The sequence below is a fragment of the Mus pahari genome, chromosome 13 (genome assembly GCF_900095145.1).
Source record: "Mus pahari chromosome 13, PAHARI_EIJ_v1.1, whole genome shotgun sequence".
NCBI classification, from domain to species: Eukaryota; Metazoa; Chordata; class Mammalia; order Rodentia; family Muridae; genus Mus; species Mus pahari.
Window position 1 is genome coordinate 75,475,248 of NC_034602.1, and position 17,142 is coordinate 75,492,389.

The window sequence follows — 17,142 nt, forward strand, 5'->3', positions numbered from 1 at the left end:
ATAAGGACACATGCTCCACTATGTTCACAGCTGCCCTATTTATAATAGCCAGAAGCTGGAAAGAACCCAGATGTCCCTCAACAGAGGAATGGACACAGAAAATGTGGTACATTTACACAATGGAGTACTACTTAGCTTTTAAAAACAATGAATTTATGAAATTCTTAGGCAAATGGATGTATCTGGAGACTATCATCCTGAGTGAGGTAACCCAATCACAAAAGAACTCACTTGATATGCACTTACTGATAAGTGGTTATTAGCCAAGAAACCTAGAATACCCAAGATAAAATCTCCAAAACACAAGGAAATCAAGAAGGAAGACCAAGACGTGGATACTTCATTCCTCCCCAAAATAGGGAATAAAATACCCATGAAAGAAGTGGCGGAGACAAAATTTGAAGCTAAGATGAAAGGCTGGACAACCCAAAGATTGCCCCACCTGGGGGTCCATCCCATAATCGGTCATCAAACGCAGACGCTATTGCATATGTCAGCAAGAACTTGCTGAAAGGACACTGATATAGCTATCTCTTGTGAGGCTATGCCAATGCCTGGCAAATATAGAAGTGGATGCCCACAGTCATCTATAGGATAGAACACAGAGAGGAGCTAGAGAAATTACCCAAGGAACTGAAGGGGTCTGCAACCCTATAGGTGGAACAACAATATGAACTAATCAGTACCCCCAGAGCTCATGTCTCTAGCTGCATATATAGCAGAAGATGGCCTAGTCATCCATCATTGGGAAGAGAGGCCCCTTGGTCTTGCAAACTTTATATGCCCCATAAGGGGAACGCCAGGGCCAAGAAGTGGGAGTGGGTGGGTAGGGGAGCAAGGTGGGGGAAGGGTATAGGGGACATTCGGGATAGCATTTGAAATGTAAATGAAGAAAATATCTAATAAAATAATAATAAAAAAGAAATTGTCAATTATACTTGCCTCATTTGTTTAGCTCTTTCTGCCTATTTTTTCCAAGATATTTTTGTTGATTTTTTTTTAATTTCTTATGTATTATTTTCTTTAACTTTCTTTAATTTCTTCAAATATTACTAGAGGTTCTTTATAACCACTGCTTTCCTTTATCAGAAACTTCATCATTAAGTTTTCTTTGGCATCGGACACTAGAAAGTACTTTTTTACTTTTGGAATTGACATTGTTTTTCTTGGGTTCCTATGTATGTTAAAATTTGTGTTTCTGATAGATCAATTTTATGGATTATCCTTTAGTGTTTTGTCAATATTTGTGAAACATAACAAGGTAATTTATTAAGAGTATAAATTATATAGGGTCTAATACTAGCTCCTGCACTTTTTAATCTAAAGACTTGTGTTCATCAGGTATTGGAAATTTTTTCAGCCAAAATTTTCTCACATTAATGATTTCTTATGTGCAGTACATGCATGTGTAAACTTTCTTAAGTATGTTTGTATAAGTCAAAGGCAGCATCTGGTGTCTTCCTCTATCACTTTCTGTTATACTCTTTGAGATAGTCTCTACTGAGCCTCAGACTCATCAGTTACCTAGGGTGGATGTCTAGGAAGCAATGGGGCTCAGCATGGATGTTGGGGATCTGAACTTAGTTCTTTGGCTTGGATAGCAAATAATTTACCCAGAGAGCCATCTCAGGGTGACACTGAGTTTTACTATTTCTAGAAATAGCAATGCCATAAAGTAAACTTTTTCATATAAGCTAAATTTTCTTTTAATTTTTTTACTCAAGCTTTTCCTAATTTATGTGTTCTACATGGTAATTTAGTCATATTTATTTTTCAACTCTCTAACATTTATTAAGGCAGTTTATCAACTAAATAGTAACTTTTAAAAGATATAACAGGAAGAAATAAATGTATATTTTTAAAAACCATTGAGTTTCAACAGCATATTACTGCTAAATACTCTTCTTACATTAACAAGTTCTTAGAACTTTTTCTCAAATGGAGCAGTTAATAGGTATTATTTTAACCTGATGCTTTTTGTTCTGCTCCTCAATGTATTGGGTTATACCATTTATATCATATAATTTCTTTGGAATGTATCAACAACATTTAATACAAAATACTAACCTGATATTTTTCTAAAAAAGAGAGGTCTGTGGTTTCATCAAGAGGGGCAGAGGATGATGAGACCTGAACATATGGATTTAGTTCTGCAATACGATGAAGTACAGCTTCAGCCCTAGAAAAATATAATCTTCCATTTATTATTTTCAGTCTCAATGTTAGACACTTAACATAAGAGGGACCTAACATATGAAATTTCAATGAAAACTAAATAAACTGCAGGTAAACACAAACTTAAATTTATGTTTTCTAAATTAATACCATACGACACACTATCACATTCTCTATAGCAAGCTTAACAATCTTCACATATACCCTCTTGCTTCTAATCTCCAAGCTTTCAAAGTCTCCTAATGACAATACTAATACAGATTTCCTTTACCCATGAGACTAGAAAGAGACTGTCAGAGGGAATGAAGAGTATATAGGCAAAGCAAGGAAACAACAGAAAAAGAAATATAAATATATATATATATATGAAACAACAGAAAAAGATATATATATATATAGTCATGAAGACAAGAGGAAGGACAATCTAAATGAAGGAAGAGAAAAGGAAGAGGCTAGGCAAGTCAGTGTGTGGGGCAAGGAGATAAAAGTGAATTATAATGGTATATATGTATCAAAAATGTCATAATGAAACACATTACTTTGCTAAATAATGTTTTAAGTTACTTTAATAACGTAAAATTCATTTCTGGGTAACAGGATAAATGTATCACAAACTTGACAAAGGAGATAAATAAATGCTACTACATATTTAAGGTGGTGTGAATTTACCTCGACAAAGTAAACAGCTATATCTAAACTGTATTCTCTATACATAAAACATTTTTAAATATTAACAGTTAAGAAAAAGTCCCATGACAATGTATCAAAATATCTTTACCTGTTTCTCTGATTAACAACATCATCTTCACACAAGAAGAAATTGGTCCCTAGATCCCATGCTTGGCATTTTTTTGTATCATGAATTGTCAGCGCCTTCAAAAAATGAGAAAAATACCTGTTAAGTCCAGAATAGAGCCAAGGTGCATACCACCTCTAATGCTTTGTACAGTGTGCATACATGAGTAATAAAGAGAACTTAGTGGCATAAGAATTGAAAAGGATATACAATTATATCTTTATTCAGAAGACAGGACTATAAACACCTGAAGAACTCAGAGAAGAAACTACACGGTGAGAAGCTCTAAATTTATGACATTAGCATGTTATAAAAATCCACAAAAAGAAAACATTCAGAAAAACTTATATAAAAAAATTTTAAAATTCCACACTCCATATAGTAAAAGTAATGGAAAAACTAGGAAAAAAATGTAACTTTTACCATATCACATACCATATAGAGAAAGATCAATTTATAAGGAATATGCTGGAATAATATATATTTTATTGCTCTTGAATATGAATGCTGAATATGCAACATCTTCTCTATCCACTAGACTGGCAAAGTCCAATGATTCGAAAACAAATTTCATTATGATGGCACTATGAGGTACTCAGCCTCCATGGAAAACAATTTAGTATAACCTCTGAAAATAAGACATATATTTCCCCTTGAATAGAGTGACCCTATTTTACGAATTTGTCTAAAAGACATTCTTAGAAAGATTCAAAAGCACAGCCAAGGTTATTAAGTATAATTCTATTAAAAACACTAGAAACAAAATGTGCATCATCATGGGAAAATTTGTCTAGTGTGATACATCTGCACAATTATATCTTCAAGTAACTATTAAAAAAATAAATACCACTATGAAATAATCGTAGGGACAGGATGTTAAGGAATAAAAAGTAAGGCACTAGCCAGGCGTGGTGGCACACGCCTTTAATCCCAGCACTCCAGAGGCAGAGGCAGGCAGATTTCTGAATTTGAGGCCAAGTGAGTTCCAGGAAAGAGAAACCCTGTCTTGAAAAAACAAACAAACAAACAAACAAAAAAAAGCAAGGCACTCTAAGAAGCACAGGAAGAGACAGATACATAAAGTTGAATGGAATATTTATATATGCATATATTAGCTTATATTTAAATACAAGTGAGTAAATAAAATTTAAAAGTGGATGATCTTAGGGGGAAAAGTGTATAGAAACCAGACTAACCTGAAAATATTTTTTATTTAATGCTTAATTTTGAATGAAATAACATAAATAGTAATACTGAATTTAAAAAGTGATGCTAAATGATACTTAGAATCCAATCTGAAATAATCTAAACTGTTTTTGAGTAGTTGGCATGATTGACTAGAGGAGTTATTGAATATGATTTTTTTAAAGCTATCAGTCAAAAGTAAGGGCTTTTAGAAAAGGATAAAAGATATAACTTTCAATAATTAGTAATATTTAAATTATATTCTGAAACCATGTCATATAAGTTAAATATAATATAGGACAAGTGGACTGTCATTGAAAACATGAATCTTACAATAAAGAATATACAAAAGCAGAAAGTAAAGTAAGTAATCTATTCCTACAAGGGAATTAGAAACTCATTAAACCTGAATACAATTCAGTGCTTCCTAATGACTAATGTTTCACTTTTATCCCTCAACAAGACTTAAAATGACAAAGACTACAGGTCTCATGCCAAAAAACCTCACTGGAAAGATGAACCAATTTTTGTACTATTAAAAAATAGAATATACAATGAATAAAAACATAACACAGTATATTTAAATGCACAAGTTTATCATGTACATATGTAATCAAAGTTCAGTAGTCACAGCTGAGGATAGTCAGGATGACTTTTGGAGGGTGGTAAAACTTCAGTATTTATCCTGCCTTATGTACATACAGTCTACACACTTTAGTGAAATCAGGTCATCAATGAAGAGAAAAATATTTCTAAAATATTATTACAATTAATGAACAAGGGAGAAATGACAGAGCTAGAGAGATGCTCAGCAGGTAAGAGCATTGACTGCTCTTCCAGAGGTCCTGAGTTCAATTCCCAGCAACCACATGCTGGCTCACATCTGTAATGAGATCTGGTACCCTCTTCTGGTGTGTCTGAAGATAACTACAATGTACTCACATACACTAAATAAATAAATAAATAAATAAATCTAAAAAAAAAAAAAAAGGGAGAAATGACAACTACAATTAAAGAAGTAACGAATCAAGGCACTGATCGTTAATGACTAAATTAATAATGAAGTAGAGAAAAATAGGTTATTATTGCCTCCTGGTAGGACATAATATACTTCCTGTGAAATAGTCTTGCTAAAGGAATCAAATCTCAATTTGACTCTGGATAGGACTACCAGTTTCTAGGAAAATATAAGACACAAGTATATGCAACAATTTTTTCCCATTCTTTCTATCTTGTTGGAGATAGGCCTTGCTATGTAGCCCTGGCTGGCCCGGAACTTACTAGGTACACTAGGCTAGGTCTTCAACCTGTATGGGTCTTCCTCCCTCCTGCCTTCGAAAAACTGGAATCTACTTTTTTCAATAAATAAATTTTGTTAGGGTGAAAAAAAAAAATTAGGGAAGGAAAACCTACAGATTAAAAGAAAAAGATTCAATATACAGATTCTCCTTGGCTCCTGATTAGAACAAAATAAACTTTAAAATAGATTTCTCACTAAAACAAAGCTGAACTTTCAACTGGTCATTTTGTGCTTAGGCTAGCAAGCTTCCAGGGCAGCACCAACACCCCATACTCCCAAAAGTTAGGCTTTTGGATAACCCCCTCCTCTTGATTATGGCCTAGTGTTGTCTTTCTCTTGTTTAGTGCTTGATGAAGCCAGCTGTCCAACTATCAGCAGCTCTATGGAGACAGGCTAGAAACTGAGAGTAACCCCACAGCCAGCAAGGAACTAAGGTCTGCAGTCCCACAGAGAAACAAAGCTGGCTACAACCAAATGTGAGCTTTGCAAACAAATTATTTGACAAACTACACTCAAAATGTCTATAGGTCCTACAAATACTGTTTGCAGGCTTGTGAAAGATGGTAACCAAAGAACAGGCTAAAATCTTTGCCCATGCAAATAGATATAACAAATGATGCTGTTAAATTTTGGAGTAAATGATTTTATAGTAATAAAAAAACTAATACATTTAAGGTGTTAAAATGGTACTAAGTTGTGGTTATATTAAAGATATGTACTAAAAATATTTAAGAATGATAAAACAGCTGAAGTTCTTATGAAAAGAATTTAGCAGTTGCAGCCAGCAGGGGCTGGGAAGCAAATATATAAAACATACATGTATGCTGAGTTGGTAACCTAAGTTGTGTGATAGGTAATAAGAAATGTGTTAGGTGACTCTTTTTATGTTTAAATTTTTTAATGAATTAAAAGAACAACAATAGCATTAATGATTCAGTTATGTAAAATAAAAATAAGACAAAGTACACAATCACTGCAAATCTGCAAAAAACAAAACAGTTCACAATAAACAACTTTTCATACTGAGGGTAGACACTCACCTTAATCCCTGCAAGAACAAGATTCTTTGCTATAAAGGAAAAAGAAAAAAGAATAACTTAGCTTTGTAAATTCATACCAAACACAGATTCATGGAGTTTCATAACACTTCTGAATAACTGTAACTTTTTTTTACTTAAGAAAGTTAGAAATAACAGGTTTAAAAAAAATGAATTGATACAATTTTGCATAATCAAAGCATTAAAAGGTATCTATTCATTTTTCAGTGTTTTAATGAATATACTATGAAACCATAATAAAGTAAGAATCATTTAGCCAGGTATGGTGTCACATGCCTTTAATCCCAAGGAGGCAAAGACAGATGGATTTTTTTTTTTTTTTTGTGTATGTGAATTAAAGGCCAGCATGGTATACATACTGAGTTCTAGACAGCTAGGGTTATATGGTGAGACCCTGTCTAAACAAAACAAAACACAGAACAAAGGAATGACTATTTAATAGTTATTAAGTTTACCAAATAAGAAGTATTGGCTTTGTTTTTAGTGGAAGACCATACCTCTGCTATAAAATATTTTGTTAAAAAATTTGACCAATATTTGGAAGCTAATTTCCTTTAAAGAAAATAAGAGTAGTATTTTTTCTTATGCAAAAGTATCATAGAAATTATAGAAAAAAAAATACTGCTTACCAATTTCTACTCCAAGACCACCCATACCACTTAAGAAGACACAGGACTTGGCCATCTTCTGCATTGCCGTGTCACCAAGAACATATCTCTGACGACTATATGTAAAGCACAATGAAAAACACAATCATTATTTCATCAAATAAAATATGCCTTAAAGTTTCATTAACCAACAGCTACAACCCTCGATTCTGTCCAGAATTGGTTTAGATAAGTTATACAGCATTTAAAGTTAACCAACTGAATTGCTAGCTAACTAATTAACTAACACACTTTGAATGTGATGTCATTTGTCACCACAATCCACATTCTAACAGAGCAGAGTTGAGCAGGAGCTGTCCTCTTTATGCAATTATGTCAGGTAGACTCTCAGTGTTCCATTCTCTCCTGTTACTCTCATTTCATCATTCTAGGGTCACCAAAGGCCTGGGATTCTATTTTTGATTTAAAATTCTGACAACAAACAGGATTTTGGAAATTTCATTTTTTTTTTTTTTTTTTTAAGAGAATCGGTCATGCAATTCTTGAGTACTATTCTGCACTGAAAACCTGGTAAAGCACACTTAGTTGGATCTTGTTACGTTATACATCTGAAGATCAAGCAGGATCAGATCAAGGTTTAAAAAAAAAAAAATGCACTGGAAATTAAAGAAGGTCAGATCAATGACAAGTCAGTAGCAATAATGTACCAGTCCTTGTAAACAATACAATTCTAGGAACTTCTTATGAGAATCAGAAGAGTTTGGTATAAGCAAGAAATAGTTTTAGTAACCTTTGATTATATTTACTTCTGAAATTAAAACACTGACATATTTAATGTATATTAGAATAATTTACATATTTTAGTATTTAAAAGCCTAGAAGAGTTGCCTAATTAGATGGAAAGTGTTGCCTAGTTAGATGAAAATTTGAATCTTTATCATTTCCTTCCTTGTAGTTTAAAAAAAAAAAAAAGAACAAACCAGAACTTTTAGCAAGTAGGTAGGTTTATTTACTTCGAGTGCTAAGAAATGACCTCAAAGAAGGAGAACAATCTATTAACTGGGCTGTATCCCCAGCCTAAAACCAAAAAGTTCATTTTCAATCAGTACATAAGACTTTAGTTTTAGAAGTAAAAACTATACATTTTCTCCCAGTATGTCTGTTAAGAGTGTGTCTGGCCTGTTTTCATCTTTATGTGAATTAGCTCATTTTGAATGTGTGTCTTGTTTCTTTGAATAAAATTACATTGGAGAGTCTCCTCTGAAATTATGTTTTTTTACTTTAAAGTTTTTACTTTAATTAAATATCATTTTCTCCTTCCAATCTCTTCTCCCTGACTCCAAATACTCTGTGTGTGTAACAACAATTGAAAAGATGCCAGAGCCTATGAATTTGTGAGAGAACAGAGACACACACACACATGTATATGAATATATATTCCTAAATATATAAACAAAATCTGTTCAGTCTATATAATGTGTATACACTTGGGTGTATACACACTCAGGAATGACTACTTGTTATTAGCAAGCCATCTGGAGGACTCTTTCTTGGGTACACTATTTTCTCCCACTCTCAGCAGTCCTTAGTTGCCTCTAGTTTTTTGTCTAAAGTTGGGACCTCTTGAGATTTCCCTCTTCCACATTAACAGGGTTTATTTATACGTACGTGTGGGGGCTGTAAAAGTGACTACAGGGGACATAAGAGGGTATCAGACAACCCAGAACTGGAGTTACAAGAGGTTCATGAGCTGCCTGCTGTGGGTGCTAGGAAGGAACTGAGTTTCAGATTTCTGCAAGATCAGTGTGTGTTCTTAACCACTGAACAATCTTACTCATCCACATTTATGAGATTTACTCATCTGGATTAATGCAAATGCTCAGTGATTTTCATTTTTTCTGACCTATTATACCAATGGCACTATTAAGTGTGTATGCCATAAAGTAGTGAAAAGGACCAGGAAAAAGAAATCACCTAGTTGTTTTACTTTGAGAAAGTCCTAGCTACTAAAATTTCTACCTTTGCTAAAAGAACACTATGGTCTCATATTTTAACACAGCAGTCCTAAGTGTACTTTTCTTGAAGCCATACAGAGCTAACTCATCTAATCTCTCTGAAGATCTATAGATTGTATTACAGTAAGCATCTTCTCTCTTAACACATCCAATTCTGTAACTCCTAATACAAAATCATTTCCATTCCCTCTGAATAGTCTAAACATTTTCTTCTGGATGTATGTCAATAATCTTCATTACGTGTCAATATTATTTACTAATACCAATATTCCAGGAGGTTGGCGAAATGCCTAAATAGTTAATAGCATTTGCTCCTCTAACAGACAACCTGGATCTGGTTCCCTCTGTAACTCCAAATCCAGAAGGATCTATGTCATCTTCTGACCTCTGTAGGCTTCAGCCATGCATATGGTACACACACAAATGCAGATAAAAACACTGCATATATATAACATGAAAATATTTAACTTTCAAAAAAATTAATATTTTAGGTTTTTAATGTATTCATTGTGCAGAGAAAAAAATAGAAAGAACTTCATAGGGGTACTATAAAACGTCACATAGCAAAAAGAAAAAAAAAAAGTAAAATATTCAGCAAAATGACTATGCCACTCACTATGGGACAAATAATCAAACAATTCTATAAAGTAATACACAAAAGTACCAGAAACTATGCAATGCAGAAGATGACTTGTATTTAGTTAGGAACAAATACTTTCAAACTGAGGTTAATTTAAGCTGAATTCTAAAGAGTTCAAAGAGGGGACTGGAGAGATGGCTCAGTGGTTAAAAGTACTGACTGCTCTTCCAGAGGTCCTGAGTTCAATTCCCAGCAACCACATGGTGGCTCACAACCATCTGTAATGGGATCTGATGCCCTCTACTGGTTTGTCTCAAGACAGCCACAGTGTACTCATGTTAAAAAAAAAAAGAGTTCAAAGAGTCATCAAATAGGAACAACACAGGGATGTGGCTTAGTTGGTAGAATATGACTGCCTGGCAAGCACAATGCCCCAAGTTCAATCCCCAGCACTGCATAAACTGAGCCTGGTGTTATGTGCCTGTAATTCCAGCACCTGGAAGGGAGGGGTTGGAGGATCCAGAAGTCAAGTTCATCCTAAGCTATAAATTTATGGCCAGCCCTGGCTACCTGAGACTCTACTTTGGACCAATGTGAAATAACAGGAATTAGATCCATTCTCCTGTTTTAAATAACTGGAGAATTTAAAGATAACTGTTTGAATCACAGTAATGATAGAGTATGAATTTATAACATGCATACAACTAAATATAAGACAATAAGAGCACAAATTTTCAAACAAAATAAGCATACTAATGTACAGTTTTATAAAACTATGATAATTATAGTATATTACTAGTGGTTATATAATTATATAGTTTATGTAGTTAAATAAAAGTTTAAAGCTAGCACTCGGGAGGCAGAGGCAGGCGGATTTCTGAGTTTGAGGCCAGCCTGGTCTACAAAGTGACTTCCAGGACAGCCAGGGCTATACAGAGAAACCCTGTCTGGAAAAACCAAAAAAAAAAAAAAAAAGTTTAAAGCTAATGATAATTATATTCAATGAAGTAAAAACTAAAAAGTACGGCTGGAGAGATGTTTGAGAAGGTAAAGTGCTCGGCATAAGCCTGATGATTTGAGTTTTATCCCTGGAACTATGGTAGGAGGAAACCTCCCCAAGTAGCACCACCAGATGGGAAACTAGCATGTAATTTAGTGTGTATGGACATTTCATATTCAAACCATAACTATATGACTCATCCTCCAGTCTTAACAGTTCCAATATCACACTAGTATCAAAAGTCTAAGTCCACAGCATATTCTGAGATGAAAGACAAACTCTTAGCTGTGAGCTGAAAAAATAAAAAACAATGTTGCATACTTCTATGATAAATTGGCAAAGTGAGGATTTTCACCTATTTGAGATAGAGAAGGGAAGGACAGAATCAAAGCCACACTAGAACACTGGATCTTTGTCCAGCATCTGCTGCACATGCTATCATGATTGTTACCTATCCCTGCTCTCATGGCCTTACCGGCTGGAACTACATACTCTCTCTCTTGTTGGCTCTAAGTACTGACTGCACCTTTCTTGAACATACATTTTTTTCATTGTCTGGCTTCTCCATCAGCCCAGGTAACTGACTGGAGCTTAAGCTTCATCTTCACAGCTCTGAGCATTGCCCTGTCAAAAGCTGCCTGCAGGATCCTGACCCTTCCAGGTCTCATTGCAACTCAGTTCCCAGTCAAGTAACAGCATTTCCCACTGTACTGTTTGGCATGTAGAGTCGTGACAGAGCTTTTCATGGATATTCATGCTCCCCTCATAAACATGTTTCTTAAAGTATTGGTAGATAACCCTTCCAGATCTTCCCAATATAGGTTTCCAATATATGGAAACCCTGAGGTTTGTTACTAAAAATATTTTAGAGTATGTATGTTTGAATTCTGCTGTAGTGTACAAATTTGTATGGAAATTTGTAGACAGTGTCTACAGAGTGCTTTCCTCTCATCATGTGGGTCTAAGGGACTAACTCAGGTTGTCAGGCTTGTCACCAAGCGTCTTCAGTCACTGAACCATTTCTCTAATCCAGAGATTTGGTTATATACTGAAGCTGAGAACTTAATCTCTGAGTTCATTCTTTTTCTTTGTTATGTGGTCTTAAGATGCAAGGAGCAGCAGATTCAGCATCGTTATATCTCTTAGTTTTCCAGAAGCCTCGAAGAGTCACAAATTCTCAGACTCTCAAACTTGTTAAGTTAGGAGTATCAGTGAATCGACTTTGACCAGTTAATAGTACAGATTACTAGTACTCTTAATACTATCAGGAGGAGAGTCTTAACTCACTTTAAAACAAACCAAATTAACAACCACAAACACAAGTAAGGAAACTCTTATCTCTTTGGGATCACTTTCAGTATAAAATGATATACTAACTATTTGGGTCACAGTTTCAGAGTTCATTTATGCTTGCTTGGTCTCATACAGGTGGCAAATGTACGGGAGTAAATCATAGCCAGCAGCAGACACCCAGGAACTAATGTCCAGGGCTAGCCTTCTGAAGCTCACCATAGGTCGTCTCTTCTTCCTCTCTCTAGGCCCTACCTCCTTAAGTTTCTACATTTCCTCAAAAGTACCAACAATAAGGGACCTTAAAAAAATGTATAGAAGACTCTCCCTATTTAAGGTATATCTCACTTAAAAAACAACTCATTAAATTTCATCCAAATTATAACTGTTATGAATGTCTCCATTATCTTTATTGTATTTTCTTGAGAATTCACTAAAATAATCTTCCTCTAAACTTGACTGCATAACTGAAGAAACCCCTACACGATCAAGAATAGTAGTAAAACCTATTTTCTAAACTCAAAACATTTACATTCTTATTAGAGAGTAAAATTACATGCTAAAACTTTCAAACTATATGTAACATGAGAAAATCCCACAAAAATCCCAACTTTAATTTAAATGGACTTGTAGGATATCCATATGAAATTCTTCACAGGTATAGTCATCAAAAAGACTATGAGATTCTGTACTAACCATTATAAAAGGTGGGTTTCAGTCTCTGAAGTTCTTACCTGTATAATCCATCATCGATTTCCAAAGATTCTGTTGTCATGGTAGGTAAATTTTTACTTGCACTAGGGGGAAAAAAAACCCAAACTATTAAAGAGAAAATATGGCTTTTAATTATTCATACTCTATAATGTGAAATTCAATTGTGTAGAAGACCAGATTCCCAAGTTACTAAAGATCTGTATTGGCTGGTTTTGTGTGTCAACTTAACACAGGCTAGAGTTATCACAGAGAAAGAAGCCCTCCCTTGAGGAAATGCCTCCATGAGATCCAGCTGTGGGGCATTTTCTCAGTTGGTGATCAAAGGGGGGAGGGCCCATTGTGTGGTGTGGTGTGGTGCCATTCCTGGGCTGGTAGTCCTGGGTTCTACAAGAAAGCAGGCTGAGCAAGCCAGTAAGTAACACCCGTCCATGGCCTCTGCATCAGCTCCTGCTTCCTGACCTGCTTGTGTTCCAGTCCTGACTTCTTTTGGTTGATGAACAACAGTTTGGAAGTGTAAACTTAATAAATCCTTTCCTCCCCAATTTGCTTCTCGGTCATGATGTTTTGTATAAAAACAGAAACCTTAAAACAAGGTCCTTCTATACAAATGTATGTTTTCTTAGGCATCATCTTCCTTAGAGTTTTAAAATGTGTTGAAGTTAATTTCACTAACTGTTGCTATCTGCAGTGCTTGCTGTTGAGATTTTTAGAGCCACCAGACACTAACTGCACTCTAAGCATCATCATATAATAAAATCAGCATATTCACACAACATACACTAAAACTATATATAAACCTGTAGTATTCTATCATCTTGTTTCTATTTTACACACTTTATTTCACTTGCTGTCCTATTTTACACACAATTACTTTGGTGAATTAAATTTTTGACTAAAAATGAGAACGGGGTTATGCTCAGCCGCTTAACGGCTATGAAGAACACTTACTTTCCAAAAAGCTCTGTCTCACTGATTGTTTCGAGAAAATGTTCAAAAACAGTCATGCCTGATTGCACATTCTTGTAATCTCAGAAATTCAAACGAGGAGGGAGGAGGATAGGGGCTGGAAGCCATCTTTGGCAAACTTGGAGCCAGCCTCAGAATCAATATAGTAATAACAACAATAATAAATCATCTATGAGACCAACTAAGGGGCAATTACTTGTGTTCAATAATATTTCTTAAGTCGATTTTTAACAGCATTGGCCAGGGCAGACAATACTTCCATCCAGTCCTTGAAGCATCTGTTTTAATGTGCAATGTAAAGCTAATGTATGTTAAACGAACATAAGAAATCCATCACTTCTATATTTGGTATGTAGTATTCATACTTTGGGCAGGATACAAGTGGGGCTTATTTAATTGTAAGATGACCGAAAGAGGACTAACGCAAACACTGATGAGAGTATACCAGGACCCCAACCCCGGAATTTTGCAGGCTGAGAAAGAAAAACTCCAAGCTCCTCAGCGGGAAATAATCCTAGGAACCTTGGGCTCCGCCCCGCGCTCCGACACCCCCCGTAGTAAACAGAGAGGATACTCGGGGTGTCCAGACTGTCACGGATTCATTCTGGCTTGCGCTCTCAAGAACAGTTTTCCTAAGGAGCCCGGCTGGAGGAGGAGGACAGTGCACCGTGGCGCTGAAGCTGCCTCGAGGAAGGGTGCCAAGCAACAGGGGCCACAGCCCTCTCCTGACTGACTGGCCGCTCACAAGTGGTGACCAGAGGGAAGGATGCTGGACCCGACCCGGGAAGAGCGAGTTTCCTCAGCCGAGCGGAGCGCGAGGTGCGAGGCCAGCGCCCACGCCGCCACACCCACCGCCCGCCGGCTCGCCCGCCACCTCGCCAGCTCCCTGTGGCTCCGCGCGGCCCCGTGGCCTCCGCGCGCTCCGAGCCGCCGGAACGCAAGAACGGAACCCGCCTCGGCGTTCCTCCGCTTCTTCCCGCCCAGCCTGCCCCGGGCCAGGCCTCTCACCCGCAGGCTCCCCAGGAGGAGCAGGACGCCTCTTCACAGGAAAGCACGGCCAACGGCTCGAAGCGCTCCATCGCCTTCAGACAGACTGACCGCAGGCAGGCGAGGGGGCGGGGCCGCGAGGGTCAAGGGGCGGGCGGCGACGTCACCAGGGGGAGGAGCTGGGGAAAGTACGCCCAGGACAGGGTTTCCAGTCAGCCCCTGGGACACCTGACTTCCGGTTGGGGCGGGGCAGCGGGGCGCGCTTCCTTGCAGGTGAGGGGAGTGCCTAAGTGAAGGCGGCGGAGCGCGGAAGGCAGACGCGGAACCAAAACGCGTCACTTCCGGCTGTGAGAGCGAAACGCTCCAGGGGCTCGACTGTCTCCAGATGCTGTTGCCTTGCAAATCCAGAAGTGTTACAGCACCTAGAGGGAGATGGTTTTTCCGAACAACAACAGCAACAACAACAAAAAGAGGACATTTTCAGGCTGGGACTCCACTTAAAGATTCCATTTAAATTGTTTTAACCATCTATTACTGATCTCTGTAGTCAAGTGACTTTTTAGAGCTGTAAAATTTGGCACTTTTCATTTTAAGGGAGGAAAAAAAAGGAACTCACAGTTAAATGATCAGATCAAAGACATACAGCCAGTAACTCAGATTACCAGCTCTCAGATTACCGATTTCTCATCTAATTCTTTTTTTTTTCATTCATTCTCATTTAACCATTTTTAGAAAATACTTGTGTACACACAATACAATTAAGAATCTTTCTAACTGGTGATGTGTTTGAAGAAACACCAGCCCAATTTTAAAAATCGGTGTTTATTTTGACTATAGATATAGGACAACGTTCTATAAAGTACAACAGTTTTACTTCAAAATTGACTTGAAATCACAAAAATGATTTTATGGTTGGTGGTCACCACAGCACGAGGAGCTGTATGAAAGGGTCACAGCTTTATGAAGGTTGAGGACACTGTCTTAATGGTTCTACTATCCCCAGTACGCCACCACCTGCTTTAGTCTAAGCCTTTAACACACTGGCCTTGAACAGTATTTAAGCTCCAAACCACAGTAGCAGGCATCTAACATTTAATTAAATGTTAAATACATTATTTCAAAAGTATGATATGATAAAATGCTGATTCAGATCTTAAGTTTTTCACGTTCTACCATATTTATATATTGGGAAAAATTGGTTTTATCACTAGACATTTTGACAGTGAGGTTTTTATGTCAGAAAAAGTATAACAGTATATTTAGAATATTAAAGGAAAGACATTTAAGTCAATTACTTTGTACCCGAAAAACAACTCTCATGTTCAAACGATACAAAATATTATCAACGATTGGTACCAGCAATTAATAAGACCGCCCTCTTCATGAAACCTTCATGAATCAATATTAGAGAATATTTTTGACAGCCAAAGCAACAAAGGGATGCAAATTCCCCTTTGGGAACAGGCTCAAATTCGGGATAGAAATTATCATTCATTGTTAGCTTTTGTATTCATCCTATTTCATTCTTACTTATTCATTCTCACAAGTTCTATGTTGCCATTTCTGAGTTGGAGGCGCCTCTTTGAACAATGTTTTTATTGTCTGCGATGATGGGCTATTCCTCATTCCAGTTTCTTGTTTCTTTTGAACTTGACACTCTATTGCTCCCTTGTCTGCTAAATCCTTGTCCTTGACGGAGGCTTGAGCTCAGAAAGAACAAATCCATCTGAAGAACAACCTGGATTGCAGGAGGAAGTCTGAGAGACTTGTTGCAAGGAGGGAATGAATTTCCCAGAGGAACCATGGATGGCATTTCCAAACAAAGGACTTGGATAGATTTGCTGTAGGACATCAAGGAAGCATAAAGCTTAGGAGAAACTAGTGTGAGGTAGGATGTTGATAGGCTGGGAAGAAAAGAAGCAAGCACCCTTCCCCCCATCCTGCTCTAATCAAAAGGTCTACATTAGGTCTAAACTACAATATGGCCCCAGGACACTGTCTTCATTGTCTTCTTAGGAACGACAAACCACAGATTTCTTTGCTATGGTTTTGCAACTTGTTGAACATAGAAAGAATTTCTCTTTAACACCATTTGGATATCTTAACAACAAACGACAGATTCACGTTAATGTGGGAAAATCCGTGATTTTAGACAAAAAGGATTTCTGTGAGTGAACGCAGTAGGTACTCGGGGCAGAAGAACTTTGCTGTATGTTAAAGCAAGTTTTTATATTTTTTACTAGCTTTGTGTCCTGACTTTTTCTGTATCTGTTACTGCTATTAGGGAAAATAGATTTTTATTTCCTTAGTTCAAGGAGATCTTTGGTTTCCATGGATTCAAGGGAAACTTTTCTTTCTTTCTTTCTTTCTTTCTTTCTTTCTTTCTTTCTTTCTTTCTTTCTTTCTTTCTTTCTTCTTTTTTTTTTTTTTGTTTGTTTGTTTGTTTCGAGACAGGGTTTCTCTGTATA

General features: G+C 36.6%; 1 protein-coding gene across 1 annotated transcript in view; it reads right to left on the reverse strand.

Moving 5' to 3' along the window:
- Positions 1 to 14,801, reverse strand: part of Uba6 (ubiquitin like modifier activating enzyme 6) — a 64,279-nt gene extending 49,478 nt beyond the window's left edge. Inside the window, exons 1-6 of the mRNA XM_021210284.2 lie at positions 14,696 to 14,801; positions 12,742 to 12,804; positions 7,144 to 7,238; positions 6,497 to 6,525; positions 2,954 to 3,048; positions 2,068 to 2,179 (exon numbers count right to left, since the gene is read on the reverse strand). Coding sequence (XP_021065943.1) covers positions 2,068 to 2,179; positions 2,954 to 3,048; positions 6,497 to 6,525; positions 7,144 to 7,238; positions 12,742 to 12,804; positions 14,696 to 14,766 — 465 coding nt within the window. The 5' untranslated portion in view covers positions 14,767 to 14,801. The remainder of the gene's footprint in view (positions 1 to 2,067; positions 2,180 to 2,953; positions 3,049 to 6,496; positions 6,526 to 7,143; positions 7,239 to 12,741; positions 12,805 to 14,695) is intronic.
- Positions 14,802 to 17,142: the final 2,341 nt, after the last annotated feature.